Below are 18784 nucleotides of genomic sequence, written 5' to 3'. Positions count from 1 at the left end.
AAAAAATGGTTCAAATGGCTCTGAGCACTATGGGACTTAACTGCTGAGGTCATCAGTCCCCTAGAACTTAGAACTAATTTAAGCTAACTAACCTAAGGACATCACACACATCCATGCCCAGAGGCAGGATTCAAACCTGCGACCGTAGCGGTCGCGCGGTTGCAGGCTGTAGCGCCTAGAACCGCTCGGCCACTCAAGCCGGCTCTTACTTTCATATTGCTACGATAACACACATGTTAACTTCACATCAGCAGAGGCCTGAGTTAACTCACATGACGTAAGAATTAGTGGATACTGGCAAACCGATGCGAAATTTTAAATGCAGTGCAAGAAATAAATCACTTAACGATAACTAAGTAAACTGACACACGAAGAGCAAATCTAATTAAAAAATACAGTAAGTGTAACAGTAGCCCTTTTTATTTTACAACAGGCAATTGATGATTCAATGCAGTACATGTGGTATCACTTCAGCTGCAGCACTGAGCACTCGATTCGAAGGAGAAAAGGTCGAGTTTGAATATCTTCCCGAATACATTCCATAGACTGCTAAAGGTCACCGGTACGAGCATCAAAATTTAGCCGTAACCATATATTTGGCTATAAATGTGGTGTTAACAGCGTTTTTATTGTGAATGCCAGTTCCGCACTGGATGTCTCCGTTGAATCATTCTTCGTTGCCCATATGCTCCGCCTATCGGTACTGAATAGGTACTTGTACGGTATTAATTGCTAGACTCTATGGAACGGGTGGTAAGAGAAACGACTCGGCGAGCTGTAATCAATTCCGTTAACAGCGCACTTTATAGCGCTGCACTCAACTACATGGCAGTGTCAATGGGCGGCCGTTTAGAACGAAAGGTTTCTCGTTATTGCGAGATCGAAATTCAGAATCTGTAACTCATTTGAAATCAGACACTGAACTAATGTATCGATGAAGGAAAATGTAAGGTGATACCTTCAGGCCTTTGTCCGTCAATTTAGGATGTGCATTCTTCATGGTGCTCCACGTACTCCAGTGTTTTCTGCCACGAAGAGACATACGTTTCATACCACGATGGCTGTTATTTTCAAGGTTGGACACAACGCCGATATACTCCAGGAGGCTCTCTGAGAGCCTAGTTCAATCAGAATTCTTCGTGTCGGTATCCCGGATGTCCTCATATATGTTTCCGAAACGTTTTCATAGTTCCAGTGGCCTATCGTTTACAGTGCCGCAATTATAGGAAGCTTTGAGCCCCTTTTGCGCTGTTGCCATGGTTAGAGCATCGTGAATTGGCGAACGAGTAAGTGAAGAATATTAAGACAAGGAAATTAATAGAATATGAATTTCAGAACTTATTAATGACCTAAGATATTGGGTCACGATTAGATATGCGTTCCATATTTTATTTACTGTTTATGGTTAAATCAGTTTTTCTAGCCATTTCAGGTAATTTATGTCTATCATAGTTGTGGAAAACGGTTTACCAAATTTGTGTCAATTAGTTGCAGACCAAGTGCAACCCTCGACAAGTGAGTGTGAATACGCTAAACCTTGTCTTGTAAACATGTAGCGTGAGAAACTAAACGAGAATGGCGGAAGCTCGATGTTCCTTTGACGAGGCGTTCCAAGAAGTAGATACGAGTTTGTCTCCATACGCAAGAAAGATTTATTGAGATATAAGAAAGAGATCTAAGGAGAAATTTCGAACTTGGATAAGCGCGGGACTATCGACTAGTGTCTTTTGGTCAAGCGAGGACACGTAGAGATAATGTGACTCGAAGACATTCTGACTGAGGGGTGCAAGTGCAACGCTCAAGTGTACGGTGGATAGTGATTATAGATGAAGCATTTCTTTGCCTTGGCCGGATGATTTCGAGCAAAGACGTTGATTTGCTCTTGCACATTATTAAGCTTTATAAAATGATATGAACTGTTATATCAATCGTTTGCTGTCACTATGACAACAACAACAATAAAAAAAATGGTTCAAATGGCTCAGGTCATCAGTCCCCTTGACTTAGTATTACTTAAACCTAACTAACCTAAGGGCATCACACACTTCCATGCCCGACGCAGGAATCGAACCTGCGACCGTAACAGCAGCGCGGTTCCGGACTGAAGTGCCTAGAACCGCTCGGTCACAGCGGGCGGCCCATTAATAGTAATTATTATTATTGCTGTAAGCGTAATGACATGTTCCATGATCAAGCAACATAGACACTGATCTCTTACAAAACCAAAATAAATATACGGTTAGTGATCGAAAATTCCATTGGTGTATTGCCGGTTCATAGTGGGCAGCAGGTATAATACTTCGGCAATCAGACATGTCCCATGTCAGCCCATCTGCCGATGGCGACAATGACTCGGCACTGCACTGGTGAGCTGTTCGATCAGCTAATACGCTGCGAGAAACTGAAGAACCATAAATAAATAGTTGATGTTTCACTTAAATATATTTCGTAATTTTAGCACTTCTCACCAGATCAGCACGACGAGAAAGATCGCACTAAATGATGTACATGACGTATAATTGTTGTGCTGCAGGGCAAACGAACCTAATGCCAAGGCGAACAGAATAGTTCAGCGTGCCAGGTAACTGAAATGTTGTCACACTTTGTATTGGTGCCAGGCGTGGCAACCAGGCGAAAGGATGGTCAGCAGAGCGTCGTGTGTGCCCTACACATGGTACCTTCCATCTCCAAGGTTTCAAAGACACTGTGCTTTTTATGTGCCGCCTTGTGAATGGTGTACCGCGAATACCTCGATTCGACGAAATCCGCACCCGCCAGTTTGAAATGATGCGGTAAACAAAGTGTTGGCAATAAGGTGGTAACCGTGTACTAGCGAGGTCTGTAAGAGAAGATATATGGGCAACAGTGTAGCAAGTAACTTAAAAATTCAAGGACATTAACAGCCAGTGACATATTAAAAATAGCTACCTCCTCGTTTCCGGGTATAAAGCCGTCGTTCCCATACGTCTGCGCGTCGTGGGGCACGGAGATTGGACTGGGCCACAGAACACTACTGTTGGACTTCCAAATGATTCATAATGTTCATCTGGAGCGCTGAGATACCGTACACGTTGGTACGTGCTAATTGCACACTAATGATACACCCAAAACCACATGAAGGGGTGATTCTTGCTTAGGTTGTGGAGCTATTCTCGAGTAGGGGATGTATAGCCTGCATGTGATGAAACAGGACTCTGTGTACAGGAAGACAATGGTCCCATCTCATTGTTCCCGGATTTTATCTGAATAGTTTGACGTGCATCTTTATTCCACATGCCATCTTACAATGCGTGGCAGAGGGTACTATTAGTACCACTATCATTTCTCCCTTTCCAATTCTATTCGCAAATGGTGCTTGAGAGGAACGACTGTAGATCAGTCTCTGTATGGTTTCTAATTTATCTGATATGTTCTTCGTGGTCATTTCACAATATGTGAGTGGGAGCAATATATATTTACTTTCCTTGGAACGTAGGCACTCGAAATTTTAACAGTTATCCTCTGCGTAATTCACAACGCCTCTCTAACTTCTGCCACTGGAGTTGACAAGCATTTGTGTAATGTTCTTGGGCTTACTAAACGCCCCGCGACAAAACGTAACGGTTTTCTTCGCATCTTTCCTATCTGTTCTACTGATAGTGCTTGATAAGGGTCCCAGACTGACCAGAAATATTCAGGAATCAATCGTACGAGATATTGGTAAGCAACTTTGCCTCGTAAGTCATAGAGGGAGATGTGTGCGCGTTGGACACAGCTCAGGCCGTCCTCCGGAATTTGTTTGGGGACACTGAGCGGTGAGAGATCACGATAACTTCCTAGCGCTTTTGGTGTCTCTTGCAGCCCATACCAGTAGATGAAGGTTTCTACACGCTACTATGAAGATTGATGATGTACACTGCTGGCCAATATAATTGCAACACCATGAACGCAGGATGCAAAAAACGCCTAACTGGCGTGAACTGCACACATGCTTGGATAAGCAAATGGTCATCATTTCGGCGCAACAGCACAAAGTGGATAGGATAACGCCTTCTACATTCCGTATATAAGGAAAGATTACGCAACGGGTTTCTCGTTCATACAATAGCATTTGTATATTGATCGGTTTGAGAAGATTGTGTTGTGTCTTGTGTGAGAACAGGAACGTCTACTAGCATATGTGAGAATTTGGCAGCGGCGGCAGTGTCGTGACCTTCCGAGACTGCGATTCATCGTTCGACGATGTCGCTGTTCGCACTGGCCGGGATTCCGCGATTTACATGCCACTATGGAATAGATAATATCAGGAGGGCTATTATCAACAATGTGCAGGATCTCAACGGTCCCTTGTGACTACCACCAAGGAGGGCGAACACACAGTTCGCTCGACCATGCGGGATCGTAGAGCTACGCCTCATACCTTGAGATAGGAAATGGGCTTGTTTGCAGCACAAGAAGCATCCACACGGAGAGTATGACAACGTAAGGAGCAGTTTGTACTTTTTGCAGGGCGGGCACTGTCGCGGTTTCCCTTGACCCGACAGCAGGGAGGCGCGCCAGCGAAACGACAGCATTGAACACGTAGGTGGTACCAGGTCATCTTTTCAGACAATTATTCGTTCTGCATACAGAATCGAGATGGTCTTATTAGGTTGTGAAGGCTTCGAGTAGAACGAACGTTGCGAGATTATAATGGACAATCAAAAAGTTTCCGTTCGAACTCCGTGCAGGCCAGAATCGCTATGCGACTCAGGCAAAATCACCGTGAGCACTGAGGCAACCATCCTACCAACGCACTAGACCGAAGATACCCGTTTGATAAAATACCATGACCTGCTGTGTGAAGGAGTCCATCACTGCCTGGTGCACATACTAGTTAGATTGGAATCGTTGACCCTTCGAGATTTTTCCCAAGCGACCGAAAACGTGATAATCACATGGGAAGAGATCCGGATTATAGGACTGTTGCTAGAGTGGCTCCCACAAGAGTCGGTCCGTAATGGATGAAGCTGGCCTCCCAGATCGATCTGTGTCATGTGTCGAAGCGTGAGCAGCACTGAACTTGGCATACCATTCCAGAACAGTTTTCGACAGACCACTGCCCCATACACAGTCTTCATTCTCTGATGGTTGTCTACCGATGTTTGTCTTTCGGCAGCCAAGAAAAGCATAACTGCACATCTGTCCTGTTTGGCTGCGTTTGATAATGACGTCGCAACAATTCATGTTTCCGCATTTACAACAAGCACGTCTGAAAGCTACGATTTCCGCACTGATCCCTTGCCTGCATGTCGGTGCTTATACACCTGCTACGGAGTCGCTCTGCGTTGCATATACACTGCAGCAACGCTCTCCAACAGAGACATTTTGATTGCTCCCTATACATTAGTCATCTTCATACGGGCTCGGCACCTGGCATGGTTTGCCATTGGGTACACAAAAAGATCAAATCTGGTTCTCGTAGCTGGCAATTTGGACGCAGCCGTTACATTTATGACGTGTTAAGACTGCTGCCTTTTCTATTTTCGGAGTCATTATGTCGTCATTTTTCAACGAGATAATGCAAGACCGTATGTTGCCCTTCCTGTCCTGATCTACTTGGATACAGAGAGTAATTGAATGTTGCTCTGGCTAGCACGTTCTCGAGACCTCCCACCCACTGAAAAATTTGATCATGGGTTGCCGCGAGTAGGGTTCACCAGTAATCGTCAGCCACTACGGCTGATGTACTCCGGCAGAGAATTGAAACAGCACGGTATGACTTACTTTTCTGCCATGTAAGCTCAGTTCGACTCGATACTCAGTTGGATTAGAACCATTGCTGCTGCCAGAGTTGACAGCTCTGTGTACTTAAGTTCGCACCCTCTAGGTCTAAATCCGCAAATCATCTACTAATTTCGTCATGTGTTTTTACGACTGTGTTTTTCACTCACTATGAGTAACATTTCGTTGTTTGCTACACTTACCGGTGTAGCAGATTCGATGACCAGCAGCGTATGAAGGCAATGTCGTGGTGTTCCAGGTGGTGCTGGTGCAGGGGCACTACCTGTCGTTCCTGCCGCTGTGCTCTCGCAACGAGCCCGTCTTCCTGGCCACGTGTACGCCAGTCGCCATGCCCGAGACGCGCGAGTGCGTCGTCCAGGGTGCCACCAACGTCTTCACCTCCATCCACGCCATGGACATGAAGTTCATGCACATCGATAAGAAGTGAGTACCCTCACCACCTCTCTCCACAACGCCGTTCGGCAAACGACGTGCTGCTTGACTATATAGAGATGCTGGCTTCTGACTATACAGGGTGATATCGCTAAATGGGGACAGACAGCAGGAAACGATTCCTGAGTTGATAAGAAGCCAAAAGGTCATATGGATATAAGGCTAGAAAAGCGTTCCATGGTAATTTCACCCACTTGAAGGTGAAGATAAAAGATCGCTGACAGTGTAGGTTTCAGTGATTGAAAGTTCACGCAGCCAAGTGCAAATTTTCTGTCTTTGATAGTGCTTTAATGGTATGGAGGCAGCGAACCATCAGCATCGATTCAGCCTCAATGTGTGACGGCGTCGTTGGGGGAGTCAGCCTTCCACTACCTGTGGTTGAACTTGTCTCCCATGCTGGAAGACGTGCCTTTGGTTTTAGGAAGGGTAAAGTGGCTATTACATGGTAGAGCTCCAGTTCTCTTCCGCATTTCCGCGCGGAGACATCTCGATAACATCTTCGATGACCACACATTGAGGGAGAACCTGTGCTGATGATTCGCTGCAACCATACCACTAAAACACTTATGCAGACAGAACATACCCACTTGCCTTGTGTGTTCTCATGTGTGCTTTCAATCACTGAAACCTTTGTCAAAATCTTTTGTTCCCACCTACAGGTGGGTGTACCTTCCTTCTAATTTATTTCTGGATATACACCCAGATCACGTTTTCAGCTTATTATACTGTCAAGGACCGTTTCCTGCTGTTTGTTCCCATTCAGAAAAATCACCCTGTATAGGATTTAGGGGCATTCAGTTTCGAGACTTAACACGAAGAAGCGTCTCCTACAGCACAATGTTTTGGGGCACGTGATAGGACCTCGAAATTTGTCTCATATTAATGTACTTATAAATTGCTGAAACATCCTAGTTAATATAGTAATTGTTTGCTTTTAATATAAGTCGAAGACACAAAGTTTGAATAAGAGAACGTGATCATTCTTATAGCACTTTATAATAATCCATATCCAAGGCAACAATTATATCGCGCAACCTCCCGAATAGCTAGATTCGGCCTGTGGTCACCATAAGATTCGAGGTGTTATTATCGTCGCATATAAAGTGTCACTAGAAAATATGTCACGTTATTATGATACTGGAGAAAGCTACCGGAGTAGTATTGGGCACTAGGCGATCATCAACGGATACTTATATGCAGGGTAGTCCGAAACACTTTGAAAAGCTTATTAATGTGTTGCTGGGTATGTTGCGATAAGAAATAATTGTTAAGGAAAAAATTCAGTACGTTGCGCCGTTTCCGACTCAATTAATACTGAAGTTATCCAATCAGGCGGTTGCGTGCGCAAATTCAAGCGGCCCGTCGGATACAAATTAGTGTCATGTCCCCATAGCGTAGATGATAGCGCACGAGACTCAGCCTTTGGCTCGGGTTCGATCCTCACTACCGTCCCAATCCCAATTTTTGTATCACCCTCTTGTTCAATTTTAGGAAACCAAACGAAGAACACGTTTAGCGACACCATCTCTAGCGGGACGCTTGAATTTGCACGCGAAACCGCCTGATTGGCTAACCTAAATGCTAATTTACTCGGAAACGGCGCAACGCGTCGAATTTTTTCCTTAACTATCATTTCTCAGCACAGTACAGATTAGCCGGTAATAAACAGAATCCCGAAAACGGTGGTGATGTTTTGGATTTAACAAGTCCTTCATTGTTGTTGTGATCCTTAATTTGAGAACTGTGTGTAATGCAGCTCTTAATGCCGATCTCTTCTGTGTAAGTCTCTTGGACTCAGTATAACTACTGCAAACTTCATGTATTTGATCCTGCTTACTGTATTCACGCTTCGGTCTCCCTTCCGCCAAAAAAAAAAAAAAAAACAATCCTTCTTTTTGGTCACATGGAAGCAAAAGCTCTCTTCTCTCTAACTCAGTTCAGTAGTTTATCAGTTACCCGGTCTACTCATCTAATATTAAATATTCCTCTAAAGCAATACATTTCAAAATCTTCTATCACCTTTTTGTCTGCAGTGTTCATCATACGTGTCTCACTTCCATGTAAGAGTACACCCCAAACAAATATTTTCAGAAAATATCGTATGTTAACATATTATTGTATAGATGCCTAGGTCTCCCTCTACAACTGTACCCCGTACAGTCCCTTCCACTACCAAAGCCCTTGATACCTGAGGATGTCATCTTTTAGTCAGATTGTGCCATAAGTTTCTTTTTCTCCTTAATTCGTTGCAGTACCTCCTCATTTGTTATTCGAGATACACATCTAATCTTCAACGTTCTTCTATAGTACCACATTTCTAAAGCTTCCATTCTCTTCTTGTATGGACTGCTTATCGTTCACGTTTCACTTCCATACAAGGCTACGTTCCAGACATATACCATCGTAAATGATTTCTTAACACTTCAGCTGATATTGGATGTTAACAGAGTCCTCTTTTTTAAAAAAAAATCCCTTTCTTGCTATAGCGAATCTGCATTTCATGTCCTCTCAACTTTCGCCATCATTAACTCTGTTTCTGCCCCAGTAGTAAAACTCATCTACCATTTTTAGTGTCTCATTTACTAATATACATCCCTCAGCAACACTTGATTTAATTTGACTACATTCCATTACGCTTGTTTTATTTTTGTGTATCACGAGCGATCTGCCCCGGCTTTGCATGGGGAACTCCCCATCGTATCCCCCTTAGATTTGGTTGTAAGATGGCCCTGTGTATAGCTCGTCCAAAACCGAACACAGATCAAGCATTAGAACAGGAAGAATGTGTTCTGAACAGTGAAAAAAGAAACAAAATGGAAACAGTGAACGGTCCAGGCGTAAGATGTGCAACATAGAGCGAACTGCAACAACCACGTCGTTGTTATGTCGTCGCGGTGTTGGACTGCGATGTGGGATATCCGTGTCCAGATTTCTCTCGTTCTCCATGTTTTTGTCTTCATAAAATTAAGAACTGTCCGTCCGGTCATTAACGTGTCTGTTCGCTGTATTCAAATTTTTGTCTGTGTCGTGGTGTAACGTTCGTTTCCAGTAACGAGGTACAACGAAGGGACCTCCAGACGTACATACCTCCTATTTGTTCTACAGAAGTGCCACAAATTATGACTCTTGCGTTTCGTTTTGGAATTTTGATTCTTAAATTCACTTGTTGTATCATAGTTCACACCCGTTTACTTGCTGTTTTCATTTCTGTGAAAGGTCTATGCGGCACCCCGCCTGCTCTCACTATTCATCACATTTACTTGTGACAGTAATATGTTCTTACTATGTGACTCACATTAACCAGTGTATACTATGACAATTTCCAAGAAGACAGAAGGAAAACAGACAGGTCAATGGCCGGACGCACAGTTCATAAATTTACGATAAAAAGGGGCACGAGGGAGATCTGAACGTGGATCTCCCGCTCTGCAGTCCAACACCGTGACCACACAACCACTACACCGTGGTTGTGGCAACTCGCTCTATGTTACACATCGTAAGCTGGACCGTTCACTGTTTCTATTTTGCTTCTTTTTTCACAGTTCAATACATCTTCTGCCCGTTTTCATCCTGGATCTGTGTTCAGTTTTTGGCGGGCTATCCACTGGGCCAGTTTAGAAATAAATCTTAGTTGGGTGCGATGGGAGGTTTCCCTCGTAAGACGTCTTGTATGGCGTAGTGGTAGTAAACTATACACTCAAACATTCCTCGTGAATCAGACTGCTAGTGAACCATTGCTACAGTAGTTCCTGACATTACCCTTCAAATACAGCCACAAAAAGGCGTCGCGGGACTTCAAGTAGCTCCAGACAGGTTGAAGTCTTGAGTTTTTCAATTCTTGTTCTTTTTATTGACCTTAATCTACGGAATTTCTCCTCTGAAATGATATAAAATACATATACATTACTGCCTTATTTCTTATTTATGAATTCATTTAAACAAACCACTATGCTGACGTGACGACGAACGTTTGTCAGTTTTCAGACCGGAATTTGATTTTTTGAATCACCCGCCTCCGAGGGCAATTATTTAGGAGATGGAGACTCAAAAGCTTTCAGATCAGTTGAGGAAGAGAAACCATATACAGAAAATGTAACTGTCACTAAATTGGAGTGCAAAGATCATATACGAAAGCGAATGGACACGAGACTGCAATGACTGAAAACTGCAAACGAGGGTAAGAAACTGGAAGATGGGAGACGATAAGATGATAGGAAGAGACTCACAGAATTTTTCAGGATAAAATCAAAAGTTATTGTAGCATAGTCATTAGGAAAAATGTTAGTAGTGTAGAAGATATGAGAACAGCTATATTGGCAGTTTTGTTTCACCTCTCTTCAACAGACGATACACTTGTTCATCGCCTGTGCCTTCCAGGAAGGAATTTCTGGTACAAATACAACAGAGCACAGCAAAATGTTGAAAAATTTGTTCACAAGCCAGGTACGTCTTTTGCCATAGTGGGGGTCTTGAAAGAAACTTTCAAAGATTTGTCAGATGACAGGCTATTGAAAAACTCTCTTCACGCCCACACCCAGAATCCTAAGTCCATCAACAGCATAATTTGGGTCGTAATTCTCAAGACAGTGTTTGTGTCAATTAGTAAACTGAAATTTGTGTCCTCGATGCAGTAGTAACGTTCATTGAGGGAAATGCTGCAAGGTGTGAAGTCTGAAAAAAACTGATACAAACTATTGGTTGTTTAGCAGTGAAACAAATGTTAAATTTAGGTAAAGAAAGATTTAGGCAGTGAGAGGGAGCTTTTGGAGACCGCGGAACAAAATGAAGACAGCGCAGATGAACAGGAAAATGGAAATTGGAAGATGAGATGGAAGAGGCAGTAGACTGCCGATCATATAGAGCAGATGTGCAGAGACCACTTTAATAGTTGTTTCCCGTAAATTTTATTTTTTAAGGATAAACTACACTTTTTCTCTGCTCCTGTTTGCTACAATATGTTGGCACTCACAAAAAATGGTTCAAATGGTTCTGAGCACTATGGGACCTAACATCTTAGGTCATCAGTCCCCTAGAACTTAGAACTACTTAAACCTAACTAACCTAAGGACATCACACACATCCATGCCCGAGGCAGGATTCGAACCTGCGACCGTAGCAGTCCCACGGTTCCGGACTGCAGCGCCTAGAACCGCACGGCCACCGCGGCCGGCTGGCACTTACAGGGAATACGCTTTGGAGTATTGTGATTATTTTAACACAGGGGTTTTCTTATGTTGTAAATCTCACAGAAGTTAGAGCCATACATACAAAGAAAAGTGTAGACAGTTTTTTATTTGTATGACTACTTTTTACAATAATAAGGATTATCTTTAAACTTCTGAAATCCCTCTGTTAAAGTAGTTATAAATGTGTAGCCTATAAGTCACATTTTTTTCAAATTTTTATTCCCAATGTTTTGTGAGAAATAAATATTACATTGGTTAAGGTAGAGATTTCCTACCTGTCTAGAGCCCCTTAATTTATAATATATGTAGATTATGACGTTAAATCTGGTAATTACTGAACGAGATGCCACTTCACACATAGGTACATCACGGATCTTTAGGTGTGTGTATGTATACCGTCCAACAAACAAAGGTAATTTACAGTGAAAGTAGTGTAATGAAAAGAACATATTTTCCCGCAGAGTTATGTGAATTCCTTACTTGAGTACCACAGGACACTGGATCCTGGTAGCCACATCCGCTGTGTCCATCTGGCGGGCGGGCAACTGCAGCTCGGACTGCCGAAATTTGTTTCTGTCAGCGAAGCGGTCTTTCCTACGAGAATATTCATTAACAGTGATAAACTGCGCGTTCATGCGAAACCTTAAATATAAGGTTACGCCGCGCACGCCGGCACGACTGACCGCTAATAACGCGCGACCACACGCTGCTCCGGACGCGCGCTGCGCCAAACTTAAATCAGGGCGACGCGCCGCTCCAATTTAATACCCGGCAGCTCCAGCAAAATAGAATCACGTCACAAACAGTAGACTTTATCAACTTTCTAAAGCAGCTGCTAATATTCTTTTTATCTGGCTCGTTTGTTTGTTCCCGTACACTGAACGCACGCGCTAACACAATTAGCGGACGCGCATCCGCGTCTTTCGGCGTTTTTTTATTGCTCTTAATATTAATGATCGCGCAAGTTGCAACGTAGCCTCAGTCTTATGCACTTAGTAGCAATACGTATGTTCTTGTCCAGTATCTCAGATACTTGTCGTTTTTCACGATCAAAACAAGTCCGGTAGCGACGAGCGTCTGAGGTTTCCAGGACAATTTATGCATTGAATTATTCTCGCACGTGTGCTAAAAGACGAGACTACTAACTAGGCCATAATTTTAGGGAATTTGTATCTCATCAGCCAATTCAGTTTTCCTGCTGGTCTTATTGGGGAACTGGAATGGATCTGTTTATTTTGTACAGTAGTTTGGTAACAGGCGGTGCCTTGCGAACGCTAGCGTGTAATTAGCTGATGCCGCTAAAGCATATTTTGTGCTGTAGTCCTTTGTGATACATATAGTTATTGGCATGAGGTGTTTCGGCAGCATGCTGACATCCAAAAGGTTTCTGCGGATCCTATTTCATCATTTAAATCTGATTTTTTCCCTGTGTTTGCCGCTCACTGATTTCACTGAAAGAAACTTGATGTGCGAGTTGAAAAATGCGGACTACTTTCTATTGAGTACCTGACATTATGTTACATTCAGTTACATGGATCTGATAATCTGTAACATTGTACAGTGCAGAAGTAAAAGTTATTTAACCAGACAATCATGAAAAAAGTACAGCAACGTAGATCTTCGCAAAAAAACTTGAATAGTGCAGGTACAAGAAATGTTCGGAAATTCCCGTTACAAACTTCTATGACTTGTAGAGGGGAGTGAGTATAAAATATTTTGAATTGAAAACCCATGTCCAGAGACGTATGGTTTCCGTTCTACGACAGTTTCAATTCAGATGTTTAAATCATCCACTTCTGCATCTAAAATTGAATTAGGCGTGATGTAGTGCAGCTATTAGATAACAGTTCTAAAGGAAACATAACGAAACATCCGTTCATCACTTAAGAACATTTGTTTGAATTGACACTTAAACATTACATGTTATTACAAAACAAAAAAGAACTCAGCATACTGTAAGTACGGAACGGTACTGACGCATTGCAACATCAGGTAACCGTATGACGTAATACACGTCATCCTGTCTGCTCTGCTGCATACCAGGACAAGTAACTGTGAAACCTTTCTCTTACCTTCAGAAAACGTGGACCCGTAACACATCTTAAATGAAACCTTCGTAGAACGGAAACATTACGTTTCCGGACGTGGGTTCCAATTCAATATGTTATGCACTCACTCCCCTCCACTAGTCCTAAAAGTTGTAACGAGAATTTTCGAACACCCTGTATAATATGGTGACATATGCACATATTTTATCCCCAGGACGGTAGCGTGCTAGTGAAACGCATCCTACCAATTTATCTGAAGAATAAAAATTGACCGGAGCAGAATGAATGCACTATTTTATAGCGAAGTTCGAAAGTGAAATTTCGGATCTCAACGACTGGAAAAAAAAATGAAGTTATAGCCATTCTGTCGCCTGAATATGTACGATGATTCCTTCCAGATTCAGGAACAGATGACGCAATGTAGCTAACCAACCGGGCACCTTTTCGGAGAAACATAGTTCGGTTCCTATTCTCAACACTCTCGCGCTAAGCCTTCACTGCAAACTCATTAAGAGCCAGAGGCAATGCTGCTTCCTTACTACCGCTCGCTACTTGTTCGACCGTAACATTCATGCAGATATTCTGCGCCTCGTGATAATGACACAGATAAAGCAATTAGAATACACACCAGGACCTGGAAGTAAACAGTGTGGAAGCCCACGTCACTGGATGCTACTGTGACGCCGGAAGTATCTCTTTCTCCTTGTTTGACTTGTTATTACACTCCTGGAAATGGAAAAAAGAACACATTGACACCGGTGTGTCAGACCCACCATACTTGCTCCGGACACTGCGAGAGGGCTGTACAAGCAATGATCACACGCACGGCACAGCGGACACACCAGGAACCGCGGTGTTGGCCGTCGAATGGCGCTAGCTGCGCAGCATTTGTGCACCGCCGCCGTCAGTGTCAGCCAGTTTGCCGTGGCATTCGGAGCTCCATCGCAGTCTTTAACACTGGTAGCATGCCGCGACAGCGTGGACGTGAAACGTATGTGCAGTTGACGGACTTTGAGCGAGGGCGTATAGTGGGCATGCGGGAGGCCGGGTGGACGTACCGCCGAATTGCTAAACACGTGGGGCGTGAGGTCTCCACAGTACATCGATGTTGTCGCCAGTGGTCGGCGGAAGGTGCACGTGCCCGTCGACCTGGGACCGGACCGCAGCGACGCACGGATGCACGCCAAGACCGTAGGATCGTACGCAGTGCCGTAGGGGACCGCACCGCCACTTCCCAGCAAATTAGGGACACTGTTGCTCCTGGGGTATCGGCGAGGACCATTCGCAACCGTCTCCATGAAGCTGGGCTACGGTCCCGCACACGGTTAGGCCGTCTTCCGCTCACGCCCCAACATCGTGCAGCCCGCCTCCAGTGGTGTCGCGACAGGCGTGAATGGAGGGACGAATGGAGACGTGTCGTCTTCAGCGATGAGAGTCGCTTCTGCCTTGGTGCCAATGATGGTCGTATGCGTGTTTGGCGCCGTGCAGGTGAGCGCCACAATCAGGACTGCATACGACCGAGGCACACAGGGCGAACACCCGGCATCGTGGTGTGGGGAGCGATCTCCTACACTGGCCGTACACCACTGGTGATCGTCGAGGGGACACTGAATAGTGCACGGTACATCCAAACCGTCATCGAACCCATCGTTCTACCATTCCTAGACCGGCAAGGGAACTTGCTGTTCCAACAGGACAATGCACGTCCGCATGTATCCCGTGCCACCCAACGTGCTCTAGAAGGTGTAAGTCAACTACCCTGGCCAGCAAGATCTCCGGATCTGTCCCCCATTGAGCATGTTTGGGACTGGATGAAGCGTCGTCTCACGCGGTCTGCACGTCCAGCACGAACGCTGGTCCAACTGAGGCGCCAGGTGGAAATGGCATGGCAAGCCGTTCCACAGGACTACATCCAGCATCTCTACGATCGTCTCCATGGGAGAATAGCAGCCTGCATTGCTGCGAAAGGTGGATATACACTGTACTAGTGCCGACATTGTGCATGCTCTGTTGCCTGTGTCTATGTGCCTGTGGTCCTGTCAGTGTGATCATGTGATGTATCTGACCCCAGGAATGTGTCAATAAAGTTTCCCCTTCCTGGGACAATGAATTCACGGTGTTCTTATTTCAATTTCCAGGAGTGTATTTCATAAAGCTTCCAAGGGGGACAAATATTTAATTTTATCTATAATTCGCAGTTAAGGATGTTACTGTATTCAATATACGCGAATAGTGCATTCTTTCATTCCCAAATATTCATAATAATTATTTCCACACAGAGTCACATTTGTATTCTAAAGTATAAATATAATTATTTGTGGCAATAAAATTAACTTTAGTGTTTATATACAAATAAAAACAAAAATTATTAAAGAAAGATAATAATTGCAGTCGTTTCCATAGAACAAACATTTCTTACAAATATTTGTCTTTTATTATAGTACACAAGATTTTTCTGTCCCTCTGCGTCTCTCATTAGTTCCTTTGATTTTGAGACAGATGATGTAGGAAATAGTTTTGGTCCGTACACGCACATGTGCGTCATGATCGTACTGATGCGCTATTGGAAAGTAGGTTTACATTGTGTAACGGTTAACATAAATAACTCTTCATAGCTTTTCTGGAGCGTACTTCCCTACATCCCTTCCCTCGAGAGCAAAGTAAGTCTCATAAGAACAAAATTTCACTTCACAATAAGGCCACAGGCACTGAAGTGCATTGTGCAACACAATAAATCACGAGTTAAAAAAATGGTTCAAATGGCTCTGAGCACTATGGGACTTAGCGGCTGAGGTCATCAGTCCCCTAGAACTTAGAACTACTTAAACCTAACTAACCTAAGGACATCACACACATCCATGGCCGGCCGGAGTGGCCGTGCGTTTCTAGGCGCTAGAGTCTGGAACCGAGCGACCGCTACGGTCGCAGGTTCGAATCCTGTCTCGGGCATGGATGTGTGTGATGTCCTTAGGTTAGTTAGGTTTAATTAGTTCTAAGTTCTAGGCAACTAATGATCTCAGAAGTTAAGTCGCATAGTGCTCAGAGCTATTTGAACCATTTTGAACACATCCATGCCCGAGGCAGGAATCGAACCTGCGACCGTAGCGGTCGCGTGGTTCCAGACTGAAGCGCCTAGAACCGCTCGGCCACTCCGACAGGCAAATCACGAGTAATTCACACTGAAACACACATCTTACACATCCTGTGAAAATTACCAATTTATTCAGTTTTGTTTAAGTAGCATTATGCATTATGCACTAGCCGTTCTGTTATTTTATCATGACTGTTGACACTTGCATCAGAGGCTTAATAATGAGAACTGGTAGGCTGGCAAAATCGTCATGTAATATACAATGTTGATACTGACTGTTAAGAAATTGACGTCTAGTAGATCCCTCGTAGTATCAGTATTTTGGTTGCTTTTTGAACTATAGCCATACAATTCATTAAAAAACGATATTTAGTAAAAAGTGAATGTTACCGGTCAAATGTCTGAACTTTGGGGCATTCTGAACCCTTTTCAGGCAGAATATTTGAAGCATGTGTGGACGGACGTTGATACCAGTTTGTGTCCCCCTTGTACCTCCAAGATCTTTTGCTGCTATATCACTAAAAGTAGAGTGCCGTTCTGATATCTGGTTTTATTGTGTCGTGTCGACAATAAGAGCTGTACAGAACGTATGTTGGTTAATTGTTTCCAACATTGTCACAAGAACTATTTTCTCTCACTACGATTTGCAATTTGCAATAATGTTTTCTTCGTGTAGCCGAACCTATAAAATAATTCGTAAGCAACAACGCTAGAGTTCGCTATAAAAACTGATAAATATATTTCTACTTCGACAAGAATTCGTTAGACGTAAACTAGATATAAAACTTACTGATAGTAGCGTTGAAACTCTCCTGCACACAACACATTACTAAATGAAGATCGTAGATTCTGGAATGTTTCGAGGCAACTTGTTTTACGTGGGTGAAAGACGCGGTTATAGGCACATCAAGAAGGCTCATTGTACAGAGAACTGCCGCGTGTTCCATGTAAATAAAGTCACCGTTATAGTAACAGCCTGAGAAAGGAGAAAATTTCGAAATGTGTTGGTCAGCTAACCTACTGGGCGAAGGCAGTGGGGAACGAGTTGCGTCTGGCGCCAGTTGAGGTTGGCACGGTTCCCGTACACAAGTTAATTGGCAAATAAATGCTTCAGGATGTAGTTTAGGCAAGGATTGTGGCTACCCTTGACTACCGTAGCGGAGGAACCGGAGCGCCAACTCACGTTACGGAACTTTACTCTCAAACTTTACGACGCTCTTTGGTTTTTACCTGCTCGTCGCCGGACACAGCTGCTCAGCAATGAAATTTGGCGAAGAAGATGTTATTTCTGGCCGGCTGATTAGAATGTCAGCCTGTTTAGTAGCTCCCGTGCCCTCTGTAAGCAGGTGTGCCGCGACTTCAAGTGGAAAGTTAGTTCCGTGGATGGAGATATTTTCGCAGTTACTGGCCGGAAATTATAGCACGCGAGACCTGCACAATGTATTCTTGGCAATGCTAAAATAACTTTTTGCGTTTTCAGTAATCTGTGATGTACTCCGGGTGGCTCTGACAAGCACAGAAAAAGTCTGAATTGAAGACATTTCCGATCTGAACTGTAAATTTCTCAATTTACATCAGAGGTAGCCTAGTTTCCACCTTGTACAGTATAGGGTTCGGAAGAAGGCTTAAGGAATGTATCTAAAGTTATATTACCATCAAAAATATTTTCAGTTACATCCGCGTATTAGCATTGCCTACAGCATTAATGCTTTGTTCTTGCAACCACTCTGTATTATTTCCACCCATGTAAAGCACGTAGTGGACCTTTCAATTAAAGACCCAGCGGCAGACTTTTTCGCTAACTAAAATGATCATTAAATATCCTCCGAATCTTGGAGGTGCCATGTTCCCCAGAACATTCGTGTGTACTTGCTACTAAAATAGCCGAATCTACCATATATAGTAAGAATGTTTCATGCTTGTTCCGGTAGCACCTGAACACTCAGAACAGATCTTCTAGGATCTTCTTTGTAGCCTTAGCTACTGTCTAGTTGGGTAAACAACTTGTCGTATGACGTGTTGCTGATCCTAATTATGATTACAAGAAACAGATACTATCAGTGAAACAGCCCATCATTCACCAGCAGTCGTTTGAAGATGTCTGAAAGTCTCGTTATTAAAAATGCGTGCAGATCATACAGTTCTATCTGGAGAAACCGTCCAAAAACAATATATCGTATCTGTCAGAAAGTCGCTTGAAAGTAAAGAGCGGTAAATATTTTAAGGACATTTGTAACTGACATGATACAGTACAAAACAAATTT

At 43.6% G+C, this 18784-nt stretch overlaps 1 protein-coding gene across 1 annotated transcript in view; it reads left to right on the top strand.

Moving 5' to 3' along the window:
• LOC126184243 (neuronal PAS domain-containing protein 4A) overlaps positions 1-18784 on the top strand; it is a 1173452-nt gene that overhangs the window by 972493 nt on the left and 182175 nt on the right. The window contains 1 exon segment of the mRNA XM_049926613.1: positions 6002-6186. Coding sequence (XP_049782570.1) covers positions 6002-6186 — 185 coding nt within the window.

This window comes from Schistocerca cancellata, chromosome 4, assembly GCF_023864275.1.
Source record: "Schistocerca cancellata isolate TAMUIC-IGC-003103 chromosome 4, iqSchCanc2.1, whole genome shotgun sequence".
Taxonomy (NCBI): domain Eukaryota; kingdom Metazoa; phylum Arthropoda; class Insecta; order Orthoptera; family Acrididae; genus Schistocerca; species Schistocerca cancellata.
Note: the sequence above shows the minus strand (reverse complement) of the source record. Positions and strands in the feature narration are given on the sequence as shown.